The following is a 24,669-nucleotide window of genomic DNA, read 5'->3' as shown; positions in this document are numbered from 1 at the left end:
TTCATTATGAAAATATTTTGAAGTACTTTTACTTTTTGATATCTTAAATAAATATATAATATCTCTATCAGAGAAAGAGATAACGCAGTACTAAGATCTCAACATGTAAGTTATGACAGATATGAAAAGATAAAAAAGCTCAGACGGGTTAAAAATAACACATTCGTTTATACGCCTATTTCGTACATATATTTAGTAATGCAGTCAAAAGTGACTACGTTAGAATAATTAACACATAATTGTTGAGGTGACGTCCCCTGGTCAAAGATCCCTCCGACTCAATCCGGTGCATAGAACTGGTCGCCGTAGCCAACAGTGACTACGTTAGGCTTATCATTTAGTTTTGTCGGAGAAAAGAGCACGATCAAAGGAAATACCTTCTTATGTCCTCTAAGCATTATCTAGCTCGTTTTTTCTCGACTATGGCTACACCTAATTAAAAAAAAATCCGCGATTATCTCGACTATGGCTCCACCTAAAAATCTTTAAAAATCCACGTTTATTGTCGACCACAGGTCCACCTAAAAATCTTTAAAAATCCACGTTTATTGTCGACCACAGGTCCACCTAAAAATCTTTAAAAATCCACGTTTATTGTCGACCACAGGTCCACCTAAAAATCTTTAAAAATCCACGTTTATTGTCGACCACAGGTCTACCTAAAAATCTTTAAAAATCCACGTTTATTGTCGACCACAGGTCCACCTAAAAATCTTTAAAAATCCACGTTTATTGTCGACCACAGGTCCACCTAAAAATCTTTAAAAATCCACGTTTATTGTCGACCACAGGTCTACCTAAAAATCTTTAAAAATCCACGTTTATTGTCGACCACAGGTCCACCTAAAAATCGTTAAAAATCCACGTTTATTGTCGACCACAGGTCCACCTAAAAATCTTTAAAAATCCACGTTTATTGTCGACCACAGGTCCACCTAAAAATCTTTAAAAATCCACGTTTATTGTCGACCACAGGTCTACCTAAAAATCTTTAAAAATCCACGTTTATTGTCGACCACAGGTCCACCTAAAAATCTTTAAAAATACACGTTTATTGTCGACCACAGGTCTACCTAAAAATCTTTAAAAATCCACGTTTATTGTCGACCACAGGTCCACCTAAAAATCTTTAAAAATCCACGTTTATTGTCGACCACAGGTCCACCTAAAAATCTTTAAAAATCCACGTTTATTGTCGACCACAGGTCTACCTAAAAATCTTTAAAAATCCACGTTTATTGTCCTTTACAGGTCCACCTAAAAATCTTTAAAAAGCCACGTCTTTAAAAATCACGTTTATTGTCGACCACAGGTCCACCTAAAAATCTTTAAAAATCCACGTTTATTGTCGACCACAGGTCTACCTAAAAATCTTTAAAAATCCACGTTTTTTGTCGACCACAGGTCCACCTAAAAATCTTTAAAAATCCACGTTTATTGTTGACTATGTTTGCACCTACAAATCTTTAAAAAAATCCACGTTTATTGTCGTCTATAGGACCACCTAAAAATCTTTAAAAAATCCACGTTTATTTTCGTTTATAGGACCATCTAAAAATATTTAAAAAATCCACGTTTATTTCAATTATGGACAACCTAAAATTCTTAAAAAAATCCACGTTTATTTCAATTATGGGACCACTTAAAATTCTTTAAAAAATCCACGTTTATTGTCGTTTATAGGACCACCGAAAATTCATTAAAAAATTCACGTTTATTGTCGTTAATAGGACCACCTAAAAATCTATAAAAATCCACGTTTATTGTCGTCTATAGGAGCACCTAAAAATCTTTAAAAAATCCACGTTTATTGTCGTCTATAGGACCACCTAAAATCTATAAAAAATCCAAGTTTATTGTCGTCTATAGGACCACCTAAAAATCTTTAAAAAATCCCCGTTTATTGTCGTCTATAGGAGCACCTAAAAATCTTTAAAAAATCCAGGTTTATTGTCGTCTATAGGACCACCTAAAAATCTTTAAAAAATCCACGTTTATTGTCGTCTATAGGACCACCTAAAAATCTTTAAAAAATCCACGTTTATTGTCGACCACAGGTCCACCTAAAAAATTTTAAAAATCCACGTTTATTGTCGACCACAGGTCCACCTAAAAATCGTTAAAAATCCACGTTAATTGCCGTTTATAGGACCACCTAAAAATCTTTAAAAAATCCACGTTTATTGTCGTCTATAGCAGCACCTAAAAATCTTTTAAAAAAATCCACGTTTATTGTCGTCTATAGCAGCACCTAAAAATCTTTAAAAAATCCACGTTTATTGTCGTCTATAGCAGCACCTAAAAATCTTTAAAAAATCCACGTTTATTGTCGTCTATAGCAGCACCTAAAAATCTTTAAAAAATCCACGTTTATTGTCTTTTATAGGACCACCTAAAAATCTTTAAAAAATCCACGTTTATTGTCGTCTATAGCAGCACCTAAAAATCTTTAAAAAATCCACGTTTATTGTCGTCTATAGCAGCACCTAAAAATCTTTAAAAAATCCACGTTTATTGTCGTCTATAGCAGCACCTAAAAATCTTTAAAAAATCCACGTTTATTGTCGTCTATAGCAGCACCTAAAAATCTTTAAAAAATCCACGTTTATTGTCGTCTATAGCAGCACCTAAAAATCTTTAAAAAATCCACGTTTATTGTCGTCTATAGCAGCACCTAAAAATCTTTAAAAAATCCACGTTTATTGTCTTTTATAGGACCACCTAAAAATCTTTAAAAAATCCACGTTTATTGTCGTCTATAGCAGCACCTAAAAATCTTTAAAAAATCCACGTTTATTGTCGTCTATAGCAGCACCTAAAAATCTTTAAAAAATCCACGTTTATTGTCGTCTATAGCAGCACCTAAAAATCTTTAAAAAATCCACGTTTATTGTCTTTTATAGGACCACCTAAAAATCTTTAAAAAATCCACGTTTATTGTCGTCTATAGCAGCACCTAAAAATCTTTAAAAAATCCACGTTTATTGTCGTCTATAGCAGCACCTAAAAATCTTTAAAAAATCCACGTTTATTGTCGTCTATAGCAGCACCTAAAAATCTTTAAAAAATCCACGTTTATTGTCGTCTATAGCAGCACCTAAAAATCTTTAAAAAATCCAAGTTTATTGTCGTCTATAGCAGCACCTAAAAATCTTTAAAAAATCCACGTTTATTGTCGTCTATAGCAGCACCTAAAAATCTTTAAAAAATCCACGTTTATTGTCGTCTATAGCAGCATCTAAAAATCTTTAAAAGATCCACGTTTATAGCAGCACCTAAAAATCTTTAAAAAATCCACGTTTATTGTCGTCTATAGGACCATCAAAATATCTTTAAAAAAATCCACGTTTATTGTCGTCTATAGGACCACCTAAAAATCGTTAAAAAATCCACGTTTATTATGGAATATGGAAAATTTTAGGTCTTTTTTCCAATATACCATTAAAATGTGACCTAGAAAATTATTAAGGTTATTTATAAGAACTTGTTTCTGGCCAAAACATCCACCTAATCATCCACAAAAATTTAATCATTTATTTCATATAAAAGATTTAATTAGAAGTAGAACATCAAACAAAAAATTCCAAATGCCAACCAGAATAAATTTGATTTTACATAATTTTTCAAAAGCCCAAAGTCAAACTAAATTAATTTTTGAGTTCGAAGGCAGAACAAGATCAGCAGCAATATTGCCCCTTTTTAATCGAGTTTCTTAGTTAATCAAGTTGATTGACTGAAAGGCATACGAAAAGAGGTGGATGGATTATCATCCATCTAATTTACTTCGAGCAACTTACTAGTAAAATTCAAAACTCCTTCTTGGTATTTCTTTTCCCCACCACCACCACCATTAATTTAATTAATCACCCTAATTTGTTTTAATATTTTTCTTATTTTGTGGGCAGTGATTCGAACATCATTTTCGAGGAAGAACTTTGTTTTTTAATTCGTTCTAGTATTAAATCATTTAAAAGAAATCTTAAAAAAAAACACATACATAGATACATATTTATGTATATCAGAATCTCAATTAGCTTGAAATGCTTGAAAATAACTTTTTTAAAAGCTGAAATTGGTTCATTGACTTTTTGGGGCTTTTTTGAGTTATTGAATATTGGCTATTTTTCTTGAATAAACCTTCAAAAAATCATGCATATAATAATCTGATTATATACATCTTTTAGAATCTTAGGGTATTCTTAGTTCCAGAATCCTTCCCATTTTATAATTTGTTTTAACTCTGCGCTATTTTCCTCCTACGATTGATAGTACATTCTGCCTCTAGGTCACACAAGTCGTCATAAAAGATCTGCAGAATATCTTTAAGATTTTCCTTTCCCTTAAATTGGGTGTAACCCAACCACGATAACAACTTTCTTCATTCTGTTTAACATCATATAAACTTTCATTGCAAAAGTGAGTCAATTTTTATGATTTTATTGCAATTTAAATTTCGAAATAATAATGAAGTAAGAAGACAATGATGATGATCATCATCTTTATTTCCTTCTCATACTTGCCAAATATCTCCGCACAAATATGGCCAAATCTTATCTTTGTGAAAAAATTATATTTTTTTAAGTCAACATCCACATTAACAAAAAAGATCATATGTAGTTCTTTTCGAAACAAGTTGCTTTCTTAAGAATGATTAAATAAATAATTACACAAGTACTCACTCAACGCCGTACCCCCCTAATATTGTCATTGTCGTCGTTGATATTAACACACTGTTGAGGTATTTATTTCTCGGTTTACCAGTAAAATAAGATATAAGCCTTGTAATTGTTGTTGTTGCTGCCTGTTCTATAGCCAATAAAACTACGACGTAGCAAAAAGGAAAAAAATCTATAAATTCCAAAACCTCATGTTAAATCTTTGAATGAAACAACAAAGCTACTAACAAGTCAAGCCAAGTGTTTTGGCTTGGCATTTAATTATTTTGTGAAATATCAGTTTGTTTTCTAAAACTTTGCGATGAGTTACGCCTATAGCTATTGACTCTGGTCCGCTGCTAATTCTTCTCGCTGATTCTTCTTGTTAGACTTTGGAAATAAATTAATAATTGTTTGTTTTGAAAAATCATCATTTAATAAGGTGGAAATAACCTATCTTTTCTATTTATATCCCCATGTCAGTCATTATTTGTGGATAATTTTTCATATTTTTTTTTGTTATTTATTGCTTCTTTGGTTTAATGAAAAGTTCACATCATTTATTATTAGCTTTATTTCCGGGTTACTAAGACAGGTAGTTCAAATGTTAGTTTCGTATAAACAAGAAATAAAAGAAACTATTTTGTGGACTTTGGATTCACCTAAAATCTTTAAAATTCAAAAAATCCACGTTTATTTTCGACAAGGAATTCAGCTAAAAATCTTTAAAAAATCCACGTTTTTTTGTCGATTAGGAATTCAGCTAAAAATCTTTAAAAAATCCACGTTTTTTTGTCGATTAGGAATTCAGCTAAAAATCTTTAAAAAATCCACGTTTATTGTTGACAAGGACTTCCGCTAAAAATCTTTAAAAAATCCACGTTTATTGTCGATTAGGAATTCAGCTAAAAATCTTTAAAAATCCACGTTTATTGTCGATTAGGAATTCAGCTAAAAATCTTTAAAAAATCCACGTTTTTTTGTCGATTAGGAATTCAGCTAAAAATCTTTAAAAAATCCACGTTTATTGTTGACAAGGACTTCCGCTAAAAATCTTTAAAAATCCACGTTTATTGTCGATTAGGAATTCAGCTAAAAATCTTTAAAAATCCACGTTTATTGTCGATTAGGAATTCAGCTAAAAATCTTTAAAAAATCCACGTTTATTGTCGATTAGGAATTCAGCTAAAAATCTTTAAAAAATCCACGTTTTTTTTGTCGATTAGGAATTCAGCTAAAAATCTTTAAAAAATCCACGTTTATTGTTGACAAGGACTTCCGCTAAAAATCTTTAAAAAATCCACGTTTATTGTCGATTAGGAATTCAGCTAAAAATCTTTAAAAATCCACGTTTATTGTCGATTAGGAATTCAGCTAAAAATCTTTAAAAATCCACGTTTATTGTCGATTAGGAATTCAGCAAAAATCTTTAAAAAATCCACGTTTATTGTCGATTAGGAATTCAGCTAAAAATCTTTAAAAAATCCACGTTTATTGTCGATTAGGAATTCAGCTAAAAATCTTTAAAAAATCCACGTTTTTTTGTCGATTAGGAATTCAGCTAAAAATCTTTAAAAAATCCACGTTTATTGTTGACAAGGACTTCCGCTAAAAATCTTTAAAAAATCCACGTTTATTGTCGATTAGGAATTCAGCTAAAAATCTTTAAAAATCCACGTTTATTGTCGATTAGGAATTCAGCTAAAAATCTTTAAAAAATCCACGTTTATTGTCGATTAGGAATTCAGCTAAAAATCTTTAAAAAAAATCCACGTTTATTGTCGATTAGGAATTCAGCTAAAATCTTTAAAAAATCCAAGTTTATTTTCGGCAAGGAATTCAACTAAAAATCTTTAAAAAATCCACGTTTATTGTTGACAAGGACTTCAGCTAAAAATTTAAAAAAACAGGCACGTTTATTGTCGACAAGGACTTCCGCTTAAAATCTTTAAAAAATCCACGTTTATTGTTGACAAGGACTTCAGCTAAAAATTTAAAAAAACAGGCACGTTTATTGTCGACAAGGACTTCCGCTTAAAATCTTTAAAAAATCCACGTTTATTGTTGACAAGGACTTCAGCTAAAAATTTAAAAAAACAGGCACGTTTATTGTCGACAAGGACTTCCGCTTAAAATCTTTAAAAAATCCACGTTTATTGTTGACAAGGACTTCAGCTAAAAATTTAAAAAAATAGGCACGTTTATTGTCGACAAGGACTTCCGCTTAAAATCTTTAAAAAATCCACGTTTATTGTTGACAAGGACTTCCGCTAAAAATCTTTAAAAAATCCACGTTTATTGTTGACAAGGACTTCCGCTAAAAATCTTTAAAAAACTCACGTTTATTGTTGAAAAGGACATCAGCTAAAAATCTTTAAAAAATCCACGTTTATTTACGACAAGGACTTTAGCTAAAAATTTTCAAAAAATTAAATCCAAAAATCTTTAAAAAAAATCCACGTTTATTGTCGGCAATGCCTTCGCCTAAAAATCCTTAAAAAAATCCACATTTATTGTCGACAAGTCCTTCGCCTAAAAATCTTTAAAAAAAATCCATGTTTATTGAGGATAAGGATATCACCTAAAAATCTTTAAAAAAATCCATTCATAGGCGGATTTCCTCTCTCGAAGGGAACAACTTTCCTCGAAAGACTTTACTAGTGCCTCAGTTAACTTTAGGACATTCCTATCTATGTCCTCCTTCCTTAGGCAATCCTCATCTGCTTGCCCTAGTCTTTCTTTTACTCGTTTTCCGAACATAGTCCAATTTGTTTTGGCTTTGGTTCGGAAGGTTATCGGGTTTGGCGCTGGCCTAACAATTTTAAATCTAATATACCTATGTTCTGAGAAGGAGTATTTCTCTAAAACCCTCCACTCATGTACCTCTTTTATTAGATCTTCTGAACATATCGTTATGTCTAATACTTCCTTCCTAACTCTATTAACAAAGGTTGGTGTAATCAGGTCGTTAGTATTTAGGTAGTCCATAAGGGATTGGCCACTTTTGTTAGTGTTAGTACTACCCCACGAGATGTGGTGAGAGTTAGCATCGCTACCTACTAGTACTTCGTTACCTGTTTGCTTGATCCTTCTCACCAGTTGCTGCAATTCCGACGAAGGTGGTAATGTCGGGGAGTCGAACGGATGGTATAGTGATGCCAGGTATATATTTCCATTCCCCTGCTTCAATACTGTGACGTCCGACGATGACAACTCTGGATAAAAAGGAAAGCATAAGTTTTTGTGGCATATAATACAGGTCCACGGGCGGGATACCGTATTTGCGTAAAAAACTTGGTAATTTATATGGTTCAGTCCAGAAACCTTGTTTTTTATGGTCCAAGGTTCTTGGATTAAACCAATGTGTATATTACCTTTAGTTATTTTTTCCATCAGAGCTACTGTTGCCGTCTCGCTCCGATGGAGGTTGACCTGGATGACCTCAATCATTGGTCCTCCAGTATGTTGGCTTCCTGGGAGGCGCTGATTTGCTCTTCGGCTCCTCCCTCCTGGGTACCTTTGGTAGGTTTGACCTCCTGGGTGGTAGTCTTGGCATTATCTTCGTCGACCACTCTTGCCTTTCCAATCTTGAAGTACACTGAGTACGAGACGAAATACACCTTTCCCTTAGTCTTCGCGATCCCTGCAAGTGAGAGGTCGTCGATCCCCACCACAAGAATAGTGTCGTTTTCTTTCTCCTAACTGTGGAAGACCTCCCACTTCTTCACTTCCAAGGTCTCATTTTAGACACCAAGGACTTCGAGAATGCGCTCCGTCTCGAGCTTGCAGCCGTACCCCTTGACGTACACCGACGCTTTGGTCAAGTGAGGAATTTCGTCTTTTCTCACCAGCTTTAGTCTGCCACCTTTCCATGGAGTTGCTATACTGCTGACTATCTCCCCGAGTGCTGCAGAGTTTGTGTGTGGGTCCAATTGGTACAATAGGAGCTCCCCCTGGGCTCACAGCAGTCGATTTTTATTGAAACACGCCCTGTCAGGATTTGTTCCATTAGCTTGTCGTTCATCAACTTCTCGATCTCCAACAAATGGTCTTTATGTAGCCTTCCAGATCCTTTGCTGGTGTCGATTACTGCATAGCACAGATAATCCCTATCTATTGGCTACCTTGGCGTAAGTCGATGACGGCTCCATTCCAGTTTCCGCGTCCATCTTCCTCTTCTGGATGGTCTTAGATTTCCTTGTTGAGTCCCCGGCCATTCCAGAAGGTTCCGACGTCGCGTTCACCCTCTTCATGTCCGAACTCACCTCACCAGTCTCCGTTGAAGGATACTTTCGGCAGTCTCCTCTGCTTGGGTCCTGGTGGGGTTTGTCCTGGGTATTTGAAGGTGGGAAGTCCTTTTTCTTCTTACTAGGTTTAACGGCGTTCTGCTCTCAGGAGACCTTATCCCTTCGCCGCTTCCGAAGAAGTGGAGGGAGTGTCTGTGGTACCCTGTGAAGCATCCCGCTGTTGCTCTCTTTTTAGTCTCCCCTGGTTCCTCTTATACTTGCGTCTTTGGGCCCCTGACCACTGTATTCTCTTTGTAGTCAGCTTCGCGATGCTCTCGCTGACTTCCTCCACCATCATGTGCACTTCCTCTTTTATGGGATTTTCCACAACGGTGATGTTAGTTTTGCCGCAGATGTCAGATTCGGATCCAGGGTCCCTACCATCCTCAGATGGTTGGGTCAAGTTTAATATCTCAATGTGTTGCCCTTTATCATCCTCCGTTGTAACTCGAGGTTGTTGTGTGCTTGTCACATTACCTTCGACCACAGATGCCAAGGTACCCACATCTCTGGGGGGGATGTTTGCTCACGATCGCATGATATCGATGAGGTGTGACTCGTAGGCAGATCACAAGTCCCGCCCGTACTGGGTTTTTTAGGCCCTGCACCGTAACTTTTTTAGGGGAACACCCCCGTAGTCAGTTTTTTGTCCGCGGGAAACTCTAGGCTTCCAGAGGTGCATTATCCCACCACTCTGCCCCAGACTCGCCATGCAACAAGTGTTGGACAGAGTGGTACGACCATCCACCCTCCACCTATCCGCCGGTGGGGACGCGCCCGTTAGATAACTAACAAACTCCCTCGGGAGGACTTCAGCTAAAAATCTTTAAAAAATCTACGTTTATTGTGGACTATAGGTCCGCCGAAAAATCTTTAAAAAATCCACGTTTATTGTGGACTATAGGTCCGCCGAAAAATCTTTAAAAAATCCACGTTTATTGTCGTCTATGGGTCCACCTAAAAATCATTAAAAAAATCCACGTTTATTGTCGTCTATGGGTCCACCTAAAAATCTTTAAAAAATCCACATTGTGTGTTCACCTAATAATCTTTAAAAAATCCACGTTTATTGTCGTCTATGTGTCCACCTTAAAATCTTTAAAAAATCCACGTTTATTGTGGACTATAGGTCCGCCGAAAAATCTTTAAAAAATCCACGTTTATTGTGGACTATAGGTCCGCCGAAAAATCTTTAAAAAATCCACGTTTATTGTGGACTATAGGTCCGCCGAAAAATCTTTAAAAAATCCACGTTTATTGTGGACTATAGGTCCGCCGAAAAATCTTTAAAAAATCCACGTTTATTGTGGACTATAGGTCCGCCGAAAAATCTTTAAAAAATCCACGTTTATTGTGGACTATAGGTCCGCCGAAAAATCTTTAAAAAATCCACGTTTATTGTGGACTATAGGTCCGCCGAAAAATCTTTAAAAAATCCACGTTTATTGTGGACTATAGGTCCGCCGAAAAATCTTTAAAAAATCCACGTTTATTGTGGACTATAGGTCCGCCGAAAAATCTTTAAAAAATCCACGTTTATTGTGGACTATAGGTCCGCCGAAAAATCTTTAAAAAATCCACGATTATTGTGGACCATAGGTCCTCCTAAAAATCTTAAAAAAAACCCACGTTTATTGTGGACCATAGGTCCTCCTAAAAATCTTTAAAAAATCCACGTTTATTGTCGTCTATGGGTCCACCTAAAAATCTTTAAAAAATCCAGGTTTATTGTGGACCATAGGTCCTCCTAAAATCTTAAAAAAATCCAGGTTTATTGTGGACCATAGGTCCTCCTAAAATCTTAAAAAAATCCAGGTTTATTGTGGACCATAGGTCCTCCTAAAAATCTTTAAAAAATCCACGTTTATTGTCGACTTTGGGTCCACCTAAAAATCTTTAAAAAATCCACGTTTATTGTCGACTTTGGGTCCACCTAAAAATCTTTAAAAAATCCACGTTTATTGTGGACTATAGGTCCATCAAAAAATCTTTAAAAAATCCACGTTTATTGTGGACCATAGGTCCTCCTAAAAATCTTTAAAAAATCCACGTTTATTGTAGACCATAGGTCCTCCTAAAAATCTTTAAAAAATCCATGTTTATTGTGGACCATAGGTCCTCCTAAAAATCTTTAAAAAATCCACGTTTATTGTGGACCATAGGTCCTCCTAAAAATCTTTAAAAAATCTACATTTATTGTCGACCATGGGTCCAGCTAAAAATCTTTTAAAAATCCACGTTTATTGTGGACTATGGTTGCACCTAAAAATCTTTAAAAAATCCACGTTTATTGTGGACTATGGTTGCACCTAAAAATCTTTAAAAAATCCACGTTTATTGTTGACTATGGTTGCACCTAAAAATCTTTAAAAAATCCACGTTTATTGTGGACTATGGTTGCACCTAAAAATCTTTAAAAAATCCACGTTTATTGCGGACTATAGATCCACCTAAAATTCTTTAAAAAATCCACGTTTATTGCGGACTATAGATCCACCTAAAATTCTTTAAAAAATCCACGTTTATTGCGGACTATAGATCCACCTAAAATTCTTTAAAAAATCTACGTTTATTGCGGACTATAGATCCACCTAAAATTCTTTAAAAAATCCACGTTTATTGTCGTCTATGGGTCCACCTAAAAATCTTTAAAAAATCCACGTTTATTGTCGTCTATGGGTCCACCTAAAAATCTTTAAAAAATCCACGTTTATTGTCGAGAATGAATCCATTTAAAAAACTTTAAAAATCCTCGTCTATTGTCGACTTTTTAAAAAAATACTTATTGTCGCCAATAAATTATCATGTCTTGTGGCCTGTCTTTTTATCGAATCACCTTTTATGTAAGATTTTATCTAGTCTTAAATAAAAACTCATAAAAATATGATACAGGGATATGAGGTTGTAAAAAAAGTCATTACCCTATTCTGCATAGAAATGCTCTCACCGTGTTTATCATCTCTGAAATAGACGAAAAGGTAAACTGACGAATGCATTGATCAAAACAAAGACCAAGTAGACCTTATCACGTATTCTCTCTTTCTCGCATAAAGGCGTGTTTACACTATGTAAAAATAAAATATGAAATATAGTGAAAAATAGGCTAGAGAATGTATAAAATAATAAAACAATATATTGGACAAAATAAGAAATAGACCACCGAGGAAAATAGAGTACCCTATAATAGAGTACGGTGGGCCACCTCACCGTACCCATAACCAACTCAAAGGGTTAACACAACTATGTTAATGTAACATCTTTAAATTAAAACTTGTTTTATGTGTTTAATTTTTTTCTTGAATTTAAATTAATAATGCCGGTTTTGAATGTTGTTTTCCATTACAGAATTATATCATCATCAAGTAAAGTCGTTGTCGCCGCCGCGATTGCCGTTGTGATTATAAGGGAAGATCACGCCAAAGTTATGTGAAATGCCAGCGTTCATTGGAAACAGCTGCGCAACAATCAAAGAGAAACAAATCAATGCCGCCGAAAAAAATGAAAATCGGAGGTGTGCTTACAATGCAGTCGTCAATGCAACAATAGCCATAATGCAACAACTACAAGAACAACAGCAACATCACCAACAATAAGCGAGCGATTGAGTGACTTACTGACTGACTTTCTTTTTATTATTCAAGAAATCGACAAACGAAAAAAAAGAAAAGAAAGACGAAAATTTAAAGAAAAAGTGAAATACAACAAAACAAAAATTTGTGTAACCAAAACAAAAAAAAATATTAACATAGAAGAAGAAAAAAAATAATTTGAAAATTAATTTCCTACTTGTGTTTTCATGTGAAAAGAAATTAAAATAAAATCAGTGCATAAAAATAGCAAATAATCAAAAAAAAAGTTAATTAAATTGCAATTTACCAACAACAACAAGTTGTCCAAGTTTAAAAACGAATTTTCCTACAAATTTTTTGGCAAAACTTTTACTTGAAGTTACTTGCCGGCCAAACCAATATTATTAAACTTCTATAACCAACCAACCAAACAATCCGTTTCCCAAAGTAGTGAAACTTTCAATTTCAAAATGGATACCACAAACTCCAGCATTGATACAGCCCACAGCAGCAGTCCCAGCAGCAGTGGTTTGAACAGCTCTCTGAGCCACAGCAGCCACAATAGCAGTGTAACCAGCTCCAGCAGCAGCAGCGGTAATAGCAGCGGCAGTAATGGCAGTGCCAATAATGTTGATACCACAGATGGATTATCATTTTGTTTTATAAGGGTAAGTCCACCAAAACAATTAAATGTGTTTTTTTTTTTGTTTTTGCCAATGGCTTTATTTTTTTGATGGCAATTGATTTAAGGCCCTTTTGAGCTGCAAAAACTACTCTAGAAAGTTATTTGATATATTACTTCGGTGTTTCACAATTTAGCACAAGATCGTGAAGTTTTTTTTTTTCGTCTAATTGTTTTCTAATTTGCTTTTGGGTGCCATTAATTGTTGATCTTGACATAATTTGTTTCAAAGTGAACAAGGTTAACACATAGAGGTGAAGTGTGAATTTTGAATTGAATTTATTGCCATATTTTGAGAAAATTGTCAGAGAATGCTTTACGATAATTGCAAGGTATTGAGAGCTGAACAAAACTCCTTACATTTAAACATAAGTAAAAAATTTGCCGACAGAGATATACCCTCATTGAGGGTCCAGCAGCCTGTCTGAGTTGAAACTTTCAACTATGAACCGGTAAATTACCGGCTACACAACTAAAAATCGTTTCCCCAATAATTATGTATATTTGGGGTTTTCTGAAGTTTTAGCCCCTTTTTGGACGTATGAAATTGCAAACAAAAATATGGATTTGGGTTAAAGCTCAAAAGTGTTGGAGTAATTCCTCTCGATATATATCACGCCCACCCATTTCAGTTAATCGCCCTATAATTTAGAACTTTGGCACAATTATGTTTCGAAGATGGACCTGCCCACGAAAATTATAATACTACTGTAAATGGGACCACAAAGACTAGCTTCGGTAAAAATTTCCAAAGGATTCTCGAACAGACCTTAAACCTCGCTTAAACAAAAATGATGAAATTTTGTGAGCATACCGATATGACCCATTTTCGAACATAGATTAAGTTTGGACCAAATATTTCGTGGTCTGAAGTGTAGACCAAATTGGTTGATCCTTTCAATAGATATCGCGCGTACCATTTTAACTAATACTCTTTAACTATTCTGGCATAGGTACCGGACGGATTGGGCCGATAAGCACCATTTTCGAACTTTATCTAAAAGATTCGCTGAAATATTATATAATTATAATTGTTCCACAAACGTCTCTCATATGAATGAGTGCACCCCATATCATATTAGCTCAATGATATGGAGTCTACTGTTTATCTCCAAGTCCGAACGGCGCACAGTGGATCCACTTGTATGGAAAATGTGGCCAAAAATATATAGAGTGTAAAAATGAAGCCAGTGCGCCGGTTACAGCTTTGTGCTGCTGCGAAGAGTGTTTTAAGAAAACAAGAGCGTAACATTCTCCCCCTTTCCCATCTGGAGGGGGTATATTGTAAGAATTGATTTATGCTGTTAATACAAAATAACATGAACAAAGGTCCCGATTATCATATGATGCAAAAATAGGCTTGTTACGGAATTCGGACTACAAATTAGTTTTTCAAGTTATATTGAAATCGGTTCAGATATAGAAATAGCTCCCCTATATACATATGTTCAAATTTCATGGTTTTGTCTGTGGTTTGTTATAAGTTAATAAAACAAGGTTCCAAATTTAGTAAAATCGGCTAAGATTCCGCTACAAAAGCCAAAGTTTGTCTGCGATGTCTTGGAAATTATATATTATTATTATATACATCTATTAAATTTTTCCGAAATCCAATTGATAACATTAATGGGTTTCCGATTATTCTCCAACCAAAACATAAAAATGTCTATATTTGTAACTATTACGACATCTGAAATCAGATTTTTATGAAAAGGCGCAGCTAGGCGCAGCTAATTTTTTCACAAAATGATAGTACACATTAATACCTTTCACCACATATATATAATATCCTAGATCTACCTAGATCTCAAAAGTTGTACTCCAGAGAACACATGGATAACAAAGCAAACTACTCCAAAAAAGACATAGCATCTTAACTCAAAAATACATTTACCGCACATAACATTTTTATTATTTGTTAACACTATCTTATTTTACATACCCATTAAAGAGCTTTCCATGTTTAAAAAATATAAAAATGTTGAAATGTTCCTTTTGGCGCCTAAAATGCTTTCACTACTTATTTATAATGAATGTCGGAAAATGATGCATAAGAAAATATGTCACCATTGCCAGATCAGTATGTCGCTATGTGATGTTACCAGATTGATTTATTTTTTTATTTTTAGTGATTCAGAGTGTTGGCAATCGAAATCCTTTATAATTTTTTTCAAATTGTTAACTTCAAAAATTGACTTTTTGCCTCGAAAACCTGCTATTGGCCCCATCGTGCAATGGGTGGATCCACTGTGCGGCGTGTCTTACGACACCACTTTATAAAGAAGTTTTACATGGCAGAAATACTCAGGAAATGTCGCCAACATTACTGAGGGGTATTTTGCCACCGTTGAAAATTTAATGTTGTCTGGCCGAGGAATCGAATCCATGACCTTCAGCGTGCAAGGCGGGTGTGCATACCATTGCACCACGGTGACACCCATTATGAAATATTACGACATCTAAAATTTGGACGAACGCAGTAAACAGAATATTTCAGTTGCACACTCATGCATTTGTACACAACAATGCACATGCGAATGCATCAGAAAACAAAGTGATACTTGCTTGTTTTTTACCTGCGTTAAAAATACATAGCTTCGTAGTTGTTAAGTACATCGACGATAAGAAACAGAATACATTGTATATTATTTGTCATTTGCAAAGCAATATTCAATACGGAAGTCAGCCAATTTGTACCACCGTAACAGAGGCCTCAAGCACAACCTGTTACAAAAAATACCAAATTATTCTAAATGAGGTCTTAAGTTGCACTGAAATGAATTTTTGTATGGAGGGTACCGATATACAATTTGCAAAGTATGGACCAAACCGCTTACACCTTCGGAAGTACCATTTTAGCCCAAAATTTTGATTTGGTGAGGTAGCTCTCAGAAGGAGTGGACCGATATGAACCATCATAGAACTTAAACTAAGTTTGGACAAAATATTTCGAGGGTCAAATTTTGGATCGCATCTGTTGATCCGTTCGAGAGTTATCGCGTGCTCCAGCCAGATAGACGGACATGGCTAAATCGACTCCAAATTGTCTGAAACGGATTTTGTCCAAAAATTCCTGGGGATTACAACCATTTTTTCGATGACGCACACTTTGGGCGCATTAAAGTGTATATAACCTCTATAGTCTTAAGGCTGAGGGTACAAAACATAGAAAAACAGAGCCAAGTTCGACCGGACCGAACTTTTTTATACCCTTCGTCATAAATGATATTGAAACCAGTTTTCTGCAATTTCAATTGGATGATGTGGCTAAAACATAAATAGACATGCGTATAAGGGGGAAATAGCAAAAATTCCCACAAAGCTGAATTTTAGTGGAGAGCTAGGGTTGGCCATTAGATGCAACGTCCTAAAAGTCCCCATCGATCCCATGTGTGCAAAAAAAGTTATTCGGGGCCAAATTTAAAATTTTGGGACTTTTTTGGTTTTTTGGTCATATCTCAGAAACTATAGGTTCTTTCATCTCGAAGCAAAGAATAGATTTGTAGACTACAAAATTTTCTATGAAAATTTTCTTTGAACCATTGACCTAGGTTCTACGGTTCTTGAGTTATGAGTCGCGAAATATAGAAAATTTAAGTAATTTTACGGCACCTGTGCATTAGTTGACCTGTCGCTATTATTTTAGACTTATTTCGAAAACAGTAGAACCTACCAAAAAGTGTTTAAAGAAAATGTTTTATTTTACAATATTTCATATAAGTCCTATAAGATTCCACACCAGAAACAATACGTACGGAAAGGATTCGCTTTCTTCTTGAAGTTTAATGTTTTCTAACCTCTGGAAACACAAAATCCCAAATGAGCAATCAACCCAACCACTTCTGTGAGCAAATGGCACAAGTACCATGAATATTCCTTAAACCGACAGGTCACGTTATATGTAAGCTATACCAAAACGTGGTCCTATGCAACCACTACGTCGTCTCACAGAAGACGAATAGGACTTCTTATGGAACACCAATAAAAATTCTTATTGAAGACCAATGGGTCAAATAAGTATTCTCCTATAGCTGACCACTCGGTCTTCTTATAGAGCACCAATAGATTTTATTATTGAAAATCATAATAGACTTTATTATAGAAAATCGATGAGTCAAACAATTAGTTACAGAAATCCACTACATATCTTCTTATAGAAGAATAATAATTATTCTTATACACGGTGCTCTTGAACCAAAATTAAATGGAGCGCTTTTTAAATAATTTTTTTTTTAATAATCTCATTGCAGTTTTAGAGTCCGCAAAAACTTCCCAGGTGTAAGCACATTTAAATTTGTTTCAAGAGCACCGTGTATAATAGACCAATAGGTCTTGTTACAGATACGCAACAGACATTTTTATAAAAGACCTAAACGTGTTCTTATAGCAGACAAATAGTTCTTCTTATAGGGAAACCAATATGACTTCTTATATTGGAGAAGTGGACTACAAGGACTACCTTAGGTGATCATTTCAAAAATATCCTCGAACATCGCTTTACCAGCAGTTTAGCGTTAGTTTTAAAGTTTGGTTCTGAAAAATCGTATATTCAATTCGCTCATCAGTCATTACAGTTGCTACCGGCAAGGTTTTGTTTTTTGAGATTTAGGGCCATCATCTCTAAAGGCTCACAAAAATAGTACCATTGTAATAGAAGCCGCGATGAAAACTTACTGTAAAATAAAGAAAATCGAAACACCCCGAGACATGTCCTTAAACTTCACTTTTGCGTGGAAGGTGACCGACTTAGAGTATTAATATAGTCAACATTCGAAACTTATCTATCTCTGAATGAAATTTACGATGTGTAAATCTTGAACAAAATCTATAACTCTCTTTAAGAGTTATGTCGCGCCCAATTTTAGCAAGAAATTTTAAACTATTGTGAGGGAAAACATAGTACATACAGAACCCCGAAGGACAGATCCGCCGTGAGTCGAACTTCTGAGTTATGGCGGGATAATTATTTATTTTTAATTCAAAAGTTCGACTCACGGCGGATCTGTCCTTTGGGATTCCAAATATACTCAAGATTATCTCTGAACTTCAAAAGGATTTGACCACCCCCCAGACCTAGATCATAATTGCTTTGCCTAGTGAAAAGTATCCTCCAATGCGTTTCAACAACACGGGTTTTTTGTTCCAGCACTATAACCGCGTAATATGTATGACGCATGTTGATTGTATCTGATCGACAAACAAATATTGTTTCACAACATCCCATTCTGGTCAAGGGTGACTTCTCTCATATCAATGAGTGCACCCCGGTTCATATTTAGCTCAAACGATATGGGACCTACTGTTTATCGCCGAGTCCGAAAGACGTGTCTTAAGACACCACTTGTGGAGAAGTTTTTCAAGGCTGAAATACATTCTGTGGAAATGTCGCCAACATTACTGAGGGGTATTTTGCCACCGTTGAAAAATGTTTGATGTTGCCTGGCCGGGGAATCGAACCACCGACCTTCTGCGTGCAAGGCGAGCGTGTATACCTTTGCACCACGGTGGCACCCGATTGAACATTTTAATAACTTTCTAAAGATATACATATACGGTTAATTGGTTTATAAAAAACGAATAAATAATTCGGTTTTAGTATCAAAATAACCGGTTCCAAAATTTGGATACCCGGATCTGTATTCCAAAAAATAATATTAACGTGCTCGGCAAAGCAAGATCCAATTGCGCTCGATATTTGTAATGACTACGAGAATTCTAGATCATCAATAGGTTAAAAGGAATATATTGACATAAATAGATGTAGGGATGTCTTAGCCAGATTCGGATGAAAGTGAAAAAGGACCGCTTAAACAAGATGGTATCGATTTCATGTCTTTAGGAACCGTACCTAAAATCTTCCCAAGCAGTAAAATGTTATCTTGTGGTACTTTTATTGCGGTTCTTGAAATGAAGGACGAAAAGGACATTGAAGGAAGCGAGGTAGAAGGTGGAAATGCTCTACGAAAAAAATCCTCATTTGATTTCACTGTGGGCATATCATCTTACAAATAAGCTTAAACAGCGACAAACAAAGATATAACGCTGGTTCCAGACGACTCATAGGGTCTCCAGCAAAATATTCATCACGCCATAACTCAGAAGTTCGACTCCCGGCGGATCTGTCCTTCGGGGTCTTGTATGTACTCATGAAAAACAAAACTCAACTCAAAACAATTCATGAAATAACTACAATTAATTTATCAGTTTAGTTTTTCAAAAGTTTACATCCAAAATTGCAATGTAATCACCACCGCTGCAACGCAAAAGATTACCTCCTCCGTTCTCCGCAACTGATATTCTTTCATCTTACAAAAGGTTTTTTCAATTATTTTCCCATCACCAGTTCAGATTTCGACATGGACTCCAAATGCACTCCTTTAAGTATTTTTTTTTTCGTAAATTACTTTTATTTTATAATTTTGTTATTTTATAACAACATTTTGGTAATTTATACTCTTTTGTTTAGTGACGGAAATATGTAGGGATCTACAACCCGGCTTGCTTTAGGGATCTCTAAGAACAAAATGTAACGAACGGGGAGGAGAGACTTTTTATGGAAAATACCATTTATGCTTAATTAATTTTTTTTTAATTGTTTCTTTCCAAAATTAGTTTCTTCTTTATTTTCAGATTCTTGTTCCTTTTCGTTTCGGACTTTTTTTTCAAATTCCAAGAAGCGAGATTTGATTGATTTCATTCTATTTCAGATTTAAAACAGACAAGGGAACTTTTAAAATAGCAATGTGTGCAGTCCGATTCTATTTTTAGCTCGATGGTTGGGACTTCATATAATACCAATTGTTTAGAAGTTTTAGTTGTTTGATATGCAGGAAATGTAAGACAACATCACGACGACAGTTCTAACAACTTTGGTCTGTTTCAGAAACTGCAAGAATCGACTTATTTTTACTACGATAACAATTTTTCCTTTATATTATCGGAAAAAATAGTAAAAGCAAGTAAAAAAGTGTCAGTCGGCTTTGCCGACAGATATATACCCTCAGCCAATGTGAAGTGAAACTTAAACCTACGGACAGATCGAATATATTTAAGGTCTCTTCATAATTTTGTGGCCCTTTTTGGACATTTGAACTTGCCGACAAAAATCTGGATTAGGAATGAACTGCACTAAGACACAAATGTTGAACTTTTGTGGGTGAGGTACCCTTAGATGGTCCGGTATGGTCCATTTTAGAAGTTAAACTTAATTTTGACAATATATAAGGAGATACAAAATTTGGAAAAAATTTGTTGCCCCATTCAAGTGATATCGTCCTAGCATTTTGGTCATAGCGCCATTAAACTAAGTTTGGATATAATATGACGAAGACCCAATGTTGGACCAAATCGGTTGAACAGCTCGAGAGTTATCGTGCTCTCCGACCGCCACATATTGTGACATAGGGGTTTTTTACACCTTCGGGCTGTTTTCCCAAGAAATATGGACTTGCCGCTGAAAAAACATTTACCGTCGCAATGGAGGTAGCGAATACAAATCGCTTCAACAAAAATCAAAGTGATTCGAGAGCAGGCCTTAAAGTGAACTTATCCGAAATTTTGTGTGAGAGGTACCAGAAGGAGTAGACAACTATATCTGGTAGATATATTAGGATGTGTATGGATTACATCGGTCACTCCCTTCAAGAGTTATCGTGCGCACACTTTTTCCGAACATTTTTGAACTTTTGTGGGGGCGGTACCTGAAGGAGTGGATCGATATGGCTTGTCTTCGAATTTAAACTATGTTTGGACAAAATATTACGAAGGCAAAATGTTGGACCGAATCGGCAGATCCCTTCGAGAGTTATCTTGCGCTCCAACCACTACATACGGTGCCATAGGGGCTTTTTGCATCTTTCAGGCTATTTTCCAAGGAATTATGGACTTGCCCCTGATGAAACTTGTACCGTCGTATGGAGGGCAGTGAATACAAGTTGTTGAAACAAAAGTCGAAGCGATTCGAGAACAGGTCCTACTCTGAACTTATCCGAAATTTTGTGTGAGAGGAACCCGAAGGAGTGGACCGATTGGGTCCATATTCGAACCTCATCTAAGTGTAGCAGAAATTTCACGATGTGGAAAGTTTGGATTTAATCGGTTACTTCCTTTGAAAGTTATCGTGCGCACAAATTTTCCGAACATTTTCGAACTTTTGTGGGGGAGGTACCGGAAGGAGTGGACCGATATAGCCCATCTTCGAACTTAAACTAAGTTTGGGCAAAATATTACAAAAAGCCAAATTTTTGACCGAATCGGTTGATCCATTCGAGAGTTATCGTGCACACCAGCCAGCCAGACAGACAGACGGACGGACATTGCTAAATCGACTCCAAATTGTCTGAAACACATTTCGTCCAAACATACTTGGGGCCTAAAACCATTATTTCGATGAGGCACATTTTGCCCGTATGAAAGTGTATATACCCTTTCTAGCCTAAAGGCTGAGGGTATAATTAGTAGATTTTTGCAGTACTGGAACATACCAAAATGAAAATAAACAGGTGTGTAAATAAAAACACAAACATCATCTCTATTGGATCGATGGAATGGGTACAAATGCTGATGAAAAGATCGGATCTTTCACGACTTCCTTTGCATTGGTTCAAATCCTAATGAAAAGATCAGATCTTTCACGACTTTCTTTGAACCAATGCAAAAGATGACATGAAATCACGTCATCGAAAAGAACCCCGTCCGTCAAATTTTGCTGGGTGATTATGAAAAAGGAGACACGTGTATTGGCTCTTTGAGAGAAGCAAGAGGGTTAAAGTGTTCCACAGGAGTGTTCACTAAAGTGTGTTATTAGAAACATTGCCGAAGGATTACGGGTAATCTTACATTAAATATTTTCAAAAAAGTATAAAAGGAGGAGAATGTATAGGTTACCTCCTGATGTAAATTCGTACAACGCCGATAGATACTTGCCTCTTTCATAATGACCGCATTTTTTCCCTTATATAATTATTTGTTTGGTCGTCCCCTGTGTAATTGAAAAACGATATTACAGTCTTTTGTTCTCGATGCTCATTAACAACTAAATAAATAATATATAACCAAACATTCAAAAGATACTACATTTAACAAAAAATACAAAAATTTAGAAAAGAAGATATATAGAGTTTTTTTATTTACAAGGAATTTCAATTTCATGTTTGGTTGGTAATTTCACCATAAATTAGTTCCCATGATTTGCTTCTTCTCGCTTATCCAAATACTTAAATGTGTAAACGGCAGCGTTGCTTTGTCCTTTCTCAATAAACCAACAATAAAGGTCAACATTAACTTTTGAAAACGCTTCTTCTAAGCCAAGCTTCTTCTTTGTAATTCTCTTACAAGTAAGCCAATGCCTAACATAAAATGTCATTACGCCATATAACCAGTTTTAAGTTAACAAAACAAAAAAAAAAAAAAAAAAAAAAAATCTTTTGTGGTTTCCTCTCTAAAATCTCCCCAATTTAACAAGCTCACATTAATACCATTTTGGAATTGAAGCAAACCAATTTTGTTAAAAATTCCATAAAAATTGGTTCATTTGTTAACAGCAGCGGTTAATGTTAAGAAAACTAATTTTCGTTGAAAATAAACAAAAACGCAGTGAATGAAATGAAATGAGTTTCATTTTCCTCATTAGCTACACATCCAATTGCTGACTGAGTGAGTAGCTTGGCCTGTTGGCTGTATGACTCAAAGAAAATTCATCATTTGAAAGTAAATGGCAAGTGTTGTTCTTCTTGTTATTGTTGGCTCTCATATTTCGCACATAAATCTAGAAAATTACTTCAAACCACAAAAACAAAAAAAACAGAAAAACTTTCTCTAGAAATTCTGAAAAGAAAACTAATTAGAATGTGTTCTACATGCATACAATTCATGTATGTATGGGAATTCTGACAGGTTCGGTAGGTTATTCGCTAGGTCACTTGTAATTTTATGCATAGAAAACTGAGAAACATGTGGAATTTAATGGAGGCCCAGAGAATGCCTTTTTAGACTTCCTATTGAAGACCTTTATGTTTTTTCTATAAAAGACCTTATTCGTCTTTCCATAAAAAGCCTTAATGGTCTTTTTACACGCAGAGAGGAGATATTGTAGGACCAATCATATTCTAAGCACAAAATAGTATATTTTTAAAATCTGAAAATACATATTTTTGGTGCAACAATATATTTTGTTTCCTAACACAAAATATATGATTGAAACAAAAATATATATTTTTAGAGTTTTAAAATACACTACTTTGTTCTTAGAATATGATTGCTCCTTCTCTGTGTGTGTTGAAGACCTTAATGGTCTTCCATGGAAGATAATTATGGTCTTCCTATAGAAGAACTTTGAGGTCATCCTATTAAAGTCCTTTAGAGACTTCCTAGTATAGATTTTAGGGTCCTTTTTATGAGACATTCCAACGTAAGACCTTTATAATCGTCCTACGGAAGACGGTTATGGTCTTCTTATAGAAGACCTTTATTGTATTCTCTTTGAAGAATAGAAGAAGACCTATATTGCCATCTTATATAAGACCTTTATGGTTTTTGGATCTTCATGTGAATAATTTTGTATCTTCTTATGAAGATCCGTGAATCTTCTTGTGAAGATCGGTTGAACTTCTCGAGAAGATCGGTGGATCATCTTGTGAAGATCTGTGATTTTTCTTATGGAGATTGGTCGATCTTCTTGTGAGAATCAATGTATTTCGAATCTTCTAGTGTAGCTTCTTGTGAAAGTCGGTGGATTTCCAGGTGAGAATAGGTTGATCTTCTTGTGAAGATTGCTTGAACTTCTAGTTATGATCGGTGGACTGTTTTATGAAGGTGGATGCATCTTGTTGTGGAGATCAGTAGATCTTCTTATGGAGGGTCGGTGGATCTCGTGAGATCTGTGAATTTTCTTTCAAAGATTGGTGGATATTCTTTTAAATATCGGAATATATTTTGGAGATTGGTGCATCTTCTTTTGAATATAGGAGGATCTTCTTATGAAGATCTGTGGTGAATTTTCTAGTGAATATCGTGATCTTTGAATATCGGAAGATCTTTCTATGAATGTGCTAATGAAGATCTGTGCATCTTTTTTTGAATATCGGAAGATCTTCTTATGAAGATTTGTGGTGAATTTTCCAATTAAGATCAGTAGATCTTCGTTTGAAGATAGGTGATCTTTTTTTGAATATCGGAAGATCTTTTTATGAAAGTCTGTGGTGAATTTTCTAATGAAGATCAGTAAATCTTTGCTTGAAGATAGGTGGATCTTCTTTTGAATATCGAGAAATCTTCTTATGAGGATCTGTGGTGAATGTCCTAATGAAGATCTGTGATGAATGTTCTTTTGAAAATTGGTCGATCTTCGTTTGAATATCGGAAGATTTTCTTATTAAGTTCTGTGGTGAATTTTCAAATTAAGATCAGTGGATCTTGGAAGATTTTCTTAATAAAATCTATGGTGAGTTTTCCAATGAAGATCGGTGGATCTTCTTTTG

The 24,669-nt window shown here is 35.2% G+C and overlaps 1 protein-coding gene across 2 annotated transcripts in view; it reads left to right on the top strand.

Annotated features, from left to right (window-relative positions):
- The window catches only part of Rhp (GTP-Rho-binding protein rhophilin), a 266,985-nt gene that overhangs the window by 12,219 nt on the left and 230,097 nt on the right, over positions 1-24,669 (top strand). The window contains exons 1-2 of one of the 2 annotated variants that reach the window (XM_073976593.1): positions 12,064-12,191; positions 12,287-13,178. In XM_073976593.1, coding sequence (XP_073832694.1) covers positions 12,981-13,178 — 198 coding nt within the window. In that variant the 5' untranslated portion in view covers positions 12,064-12,191; positions 12,287-12,980. Of the gene's footprint in view, positions 1-12,063; positions 12,192-12,286; positions 13,179-24,669 lie in introns of those variants that run through there. The other variant, XM_073976591.1, reaches the window with a different exon arrangement.

Source organism: Musca autumnalis, unplaced genomic scaffold (genome assembly GCF_047663935.1).
Source record: "Musca autumnalis isolate F117 unplaced genomic scaffold, ASM4766393v1 scaffold_3, whole genome shotgun sequence".
Classification (NCBI taxonomy): Eukaryota; Metazoa; Arthropoda; class Insecta; order Diptera; family Muscidae; genus Musca; species Musca autumnalis.
The sequence above is the reverse complement of the archived record's forward strand: the minus strand, read 5'-3'. Positions and strand labels throughout refer to the sequence as shown.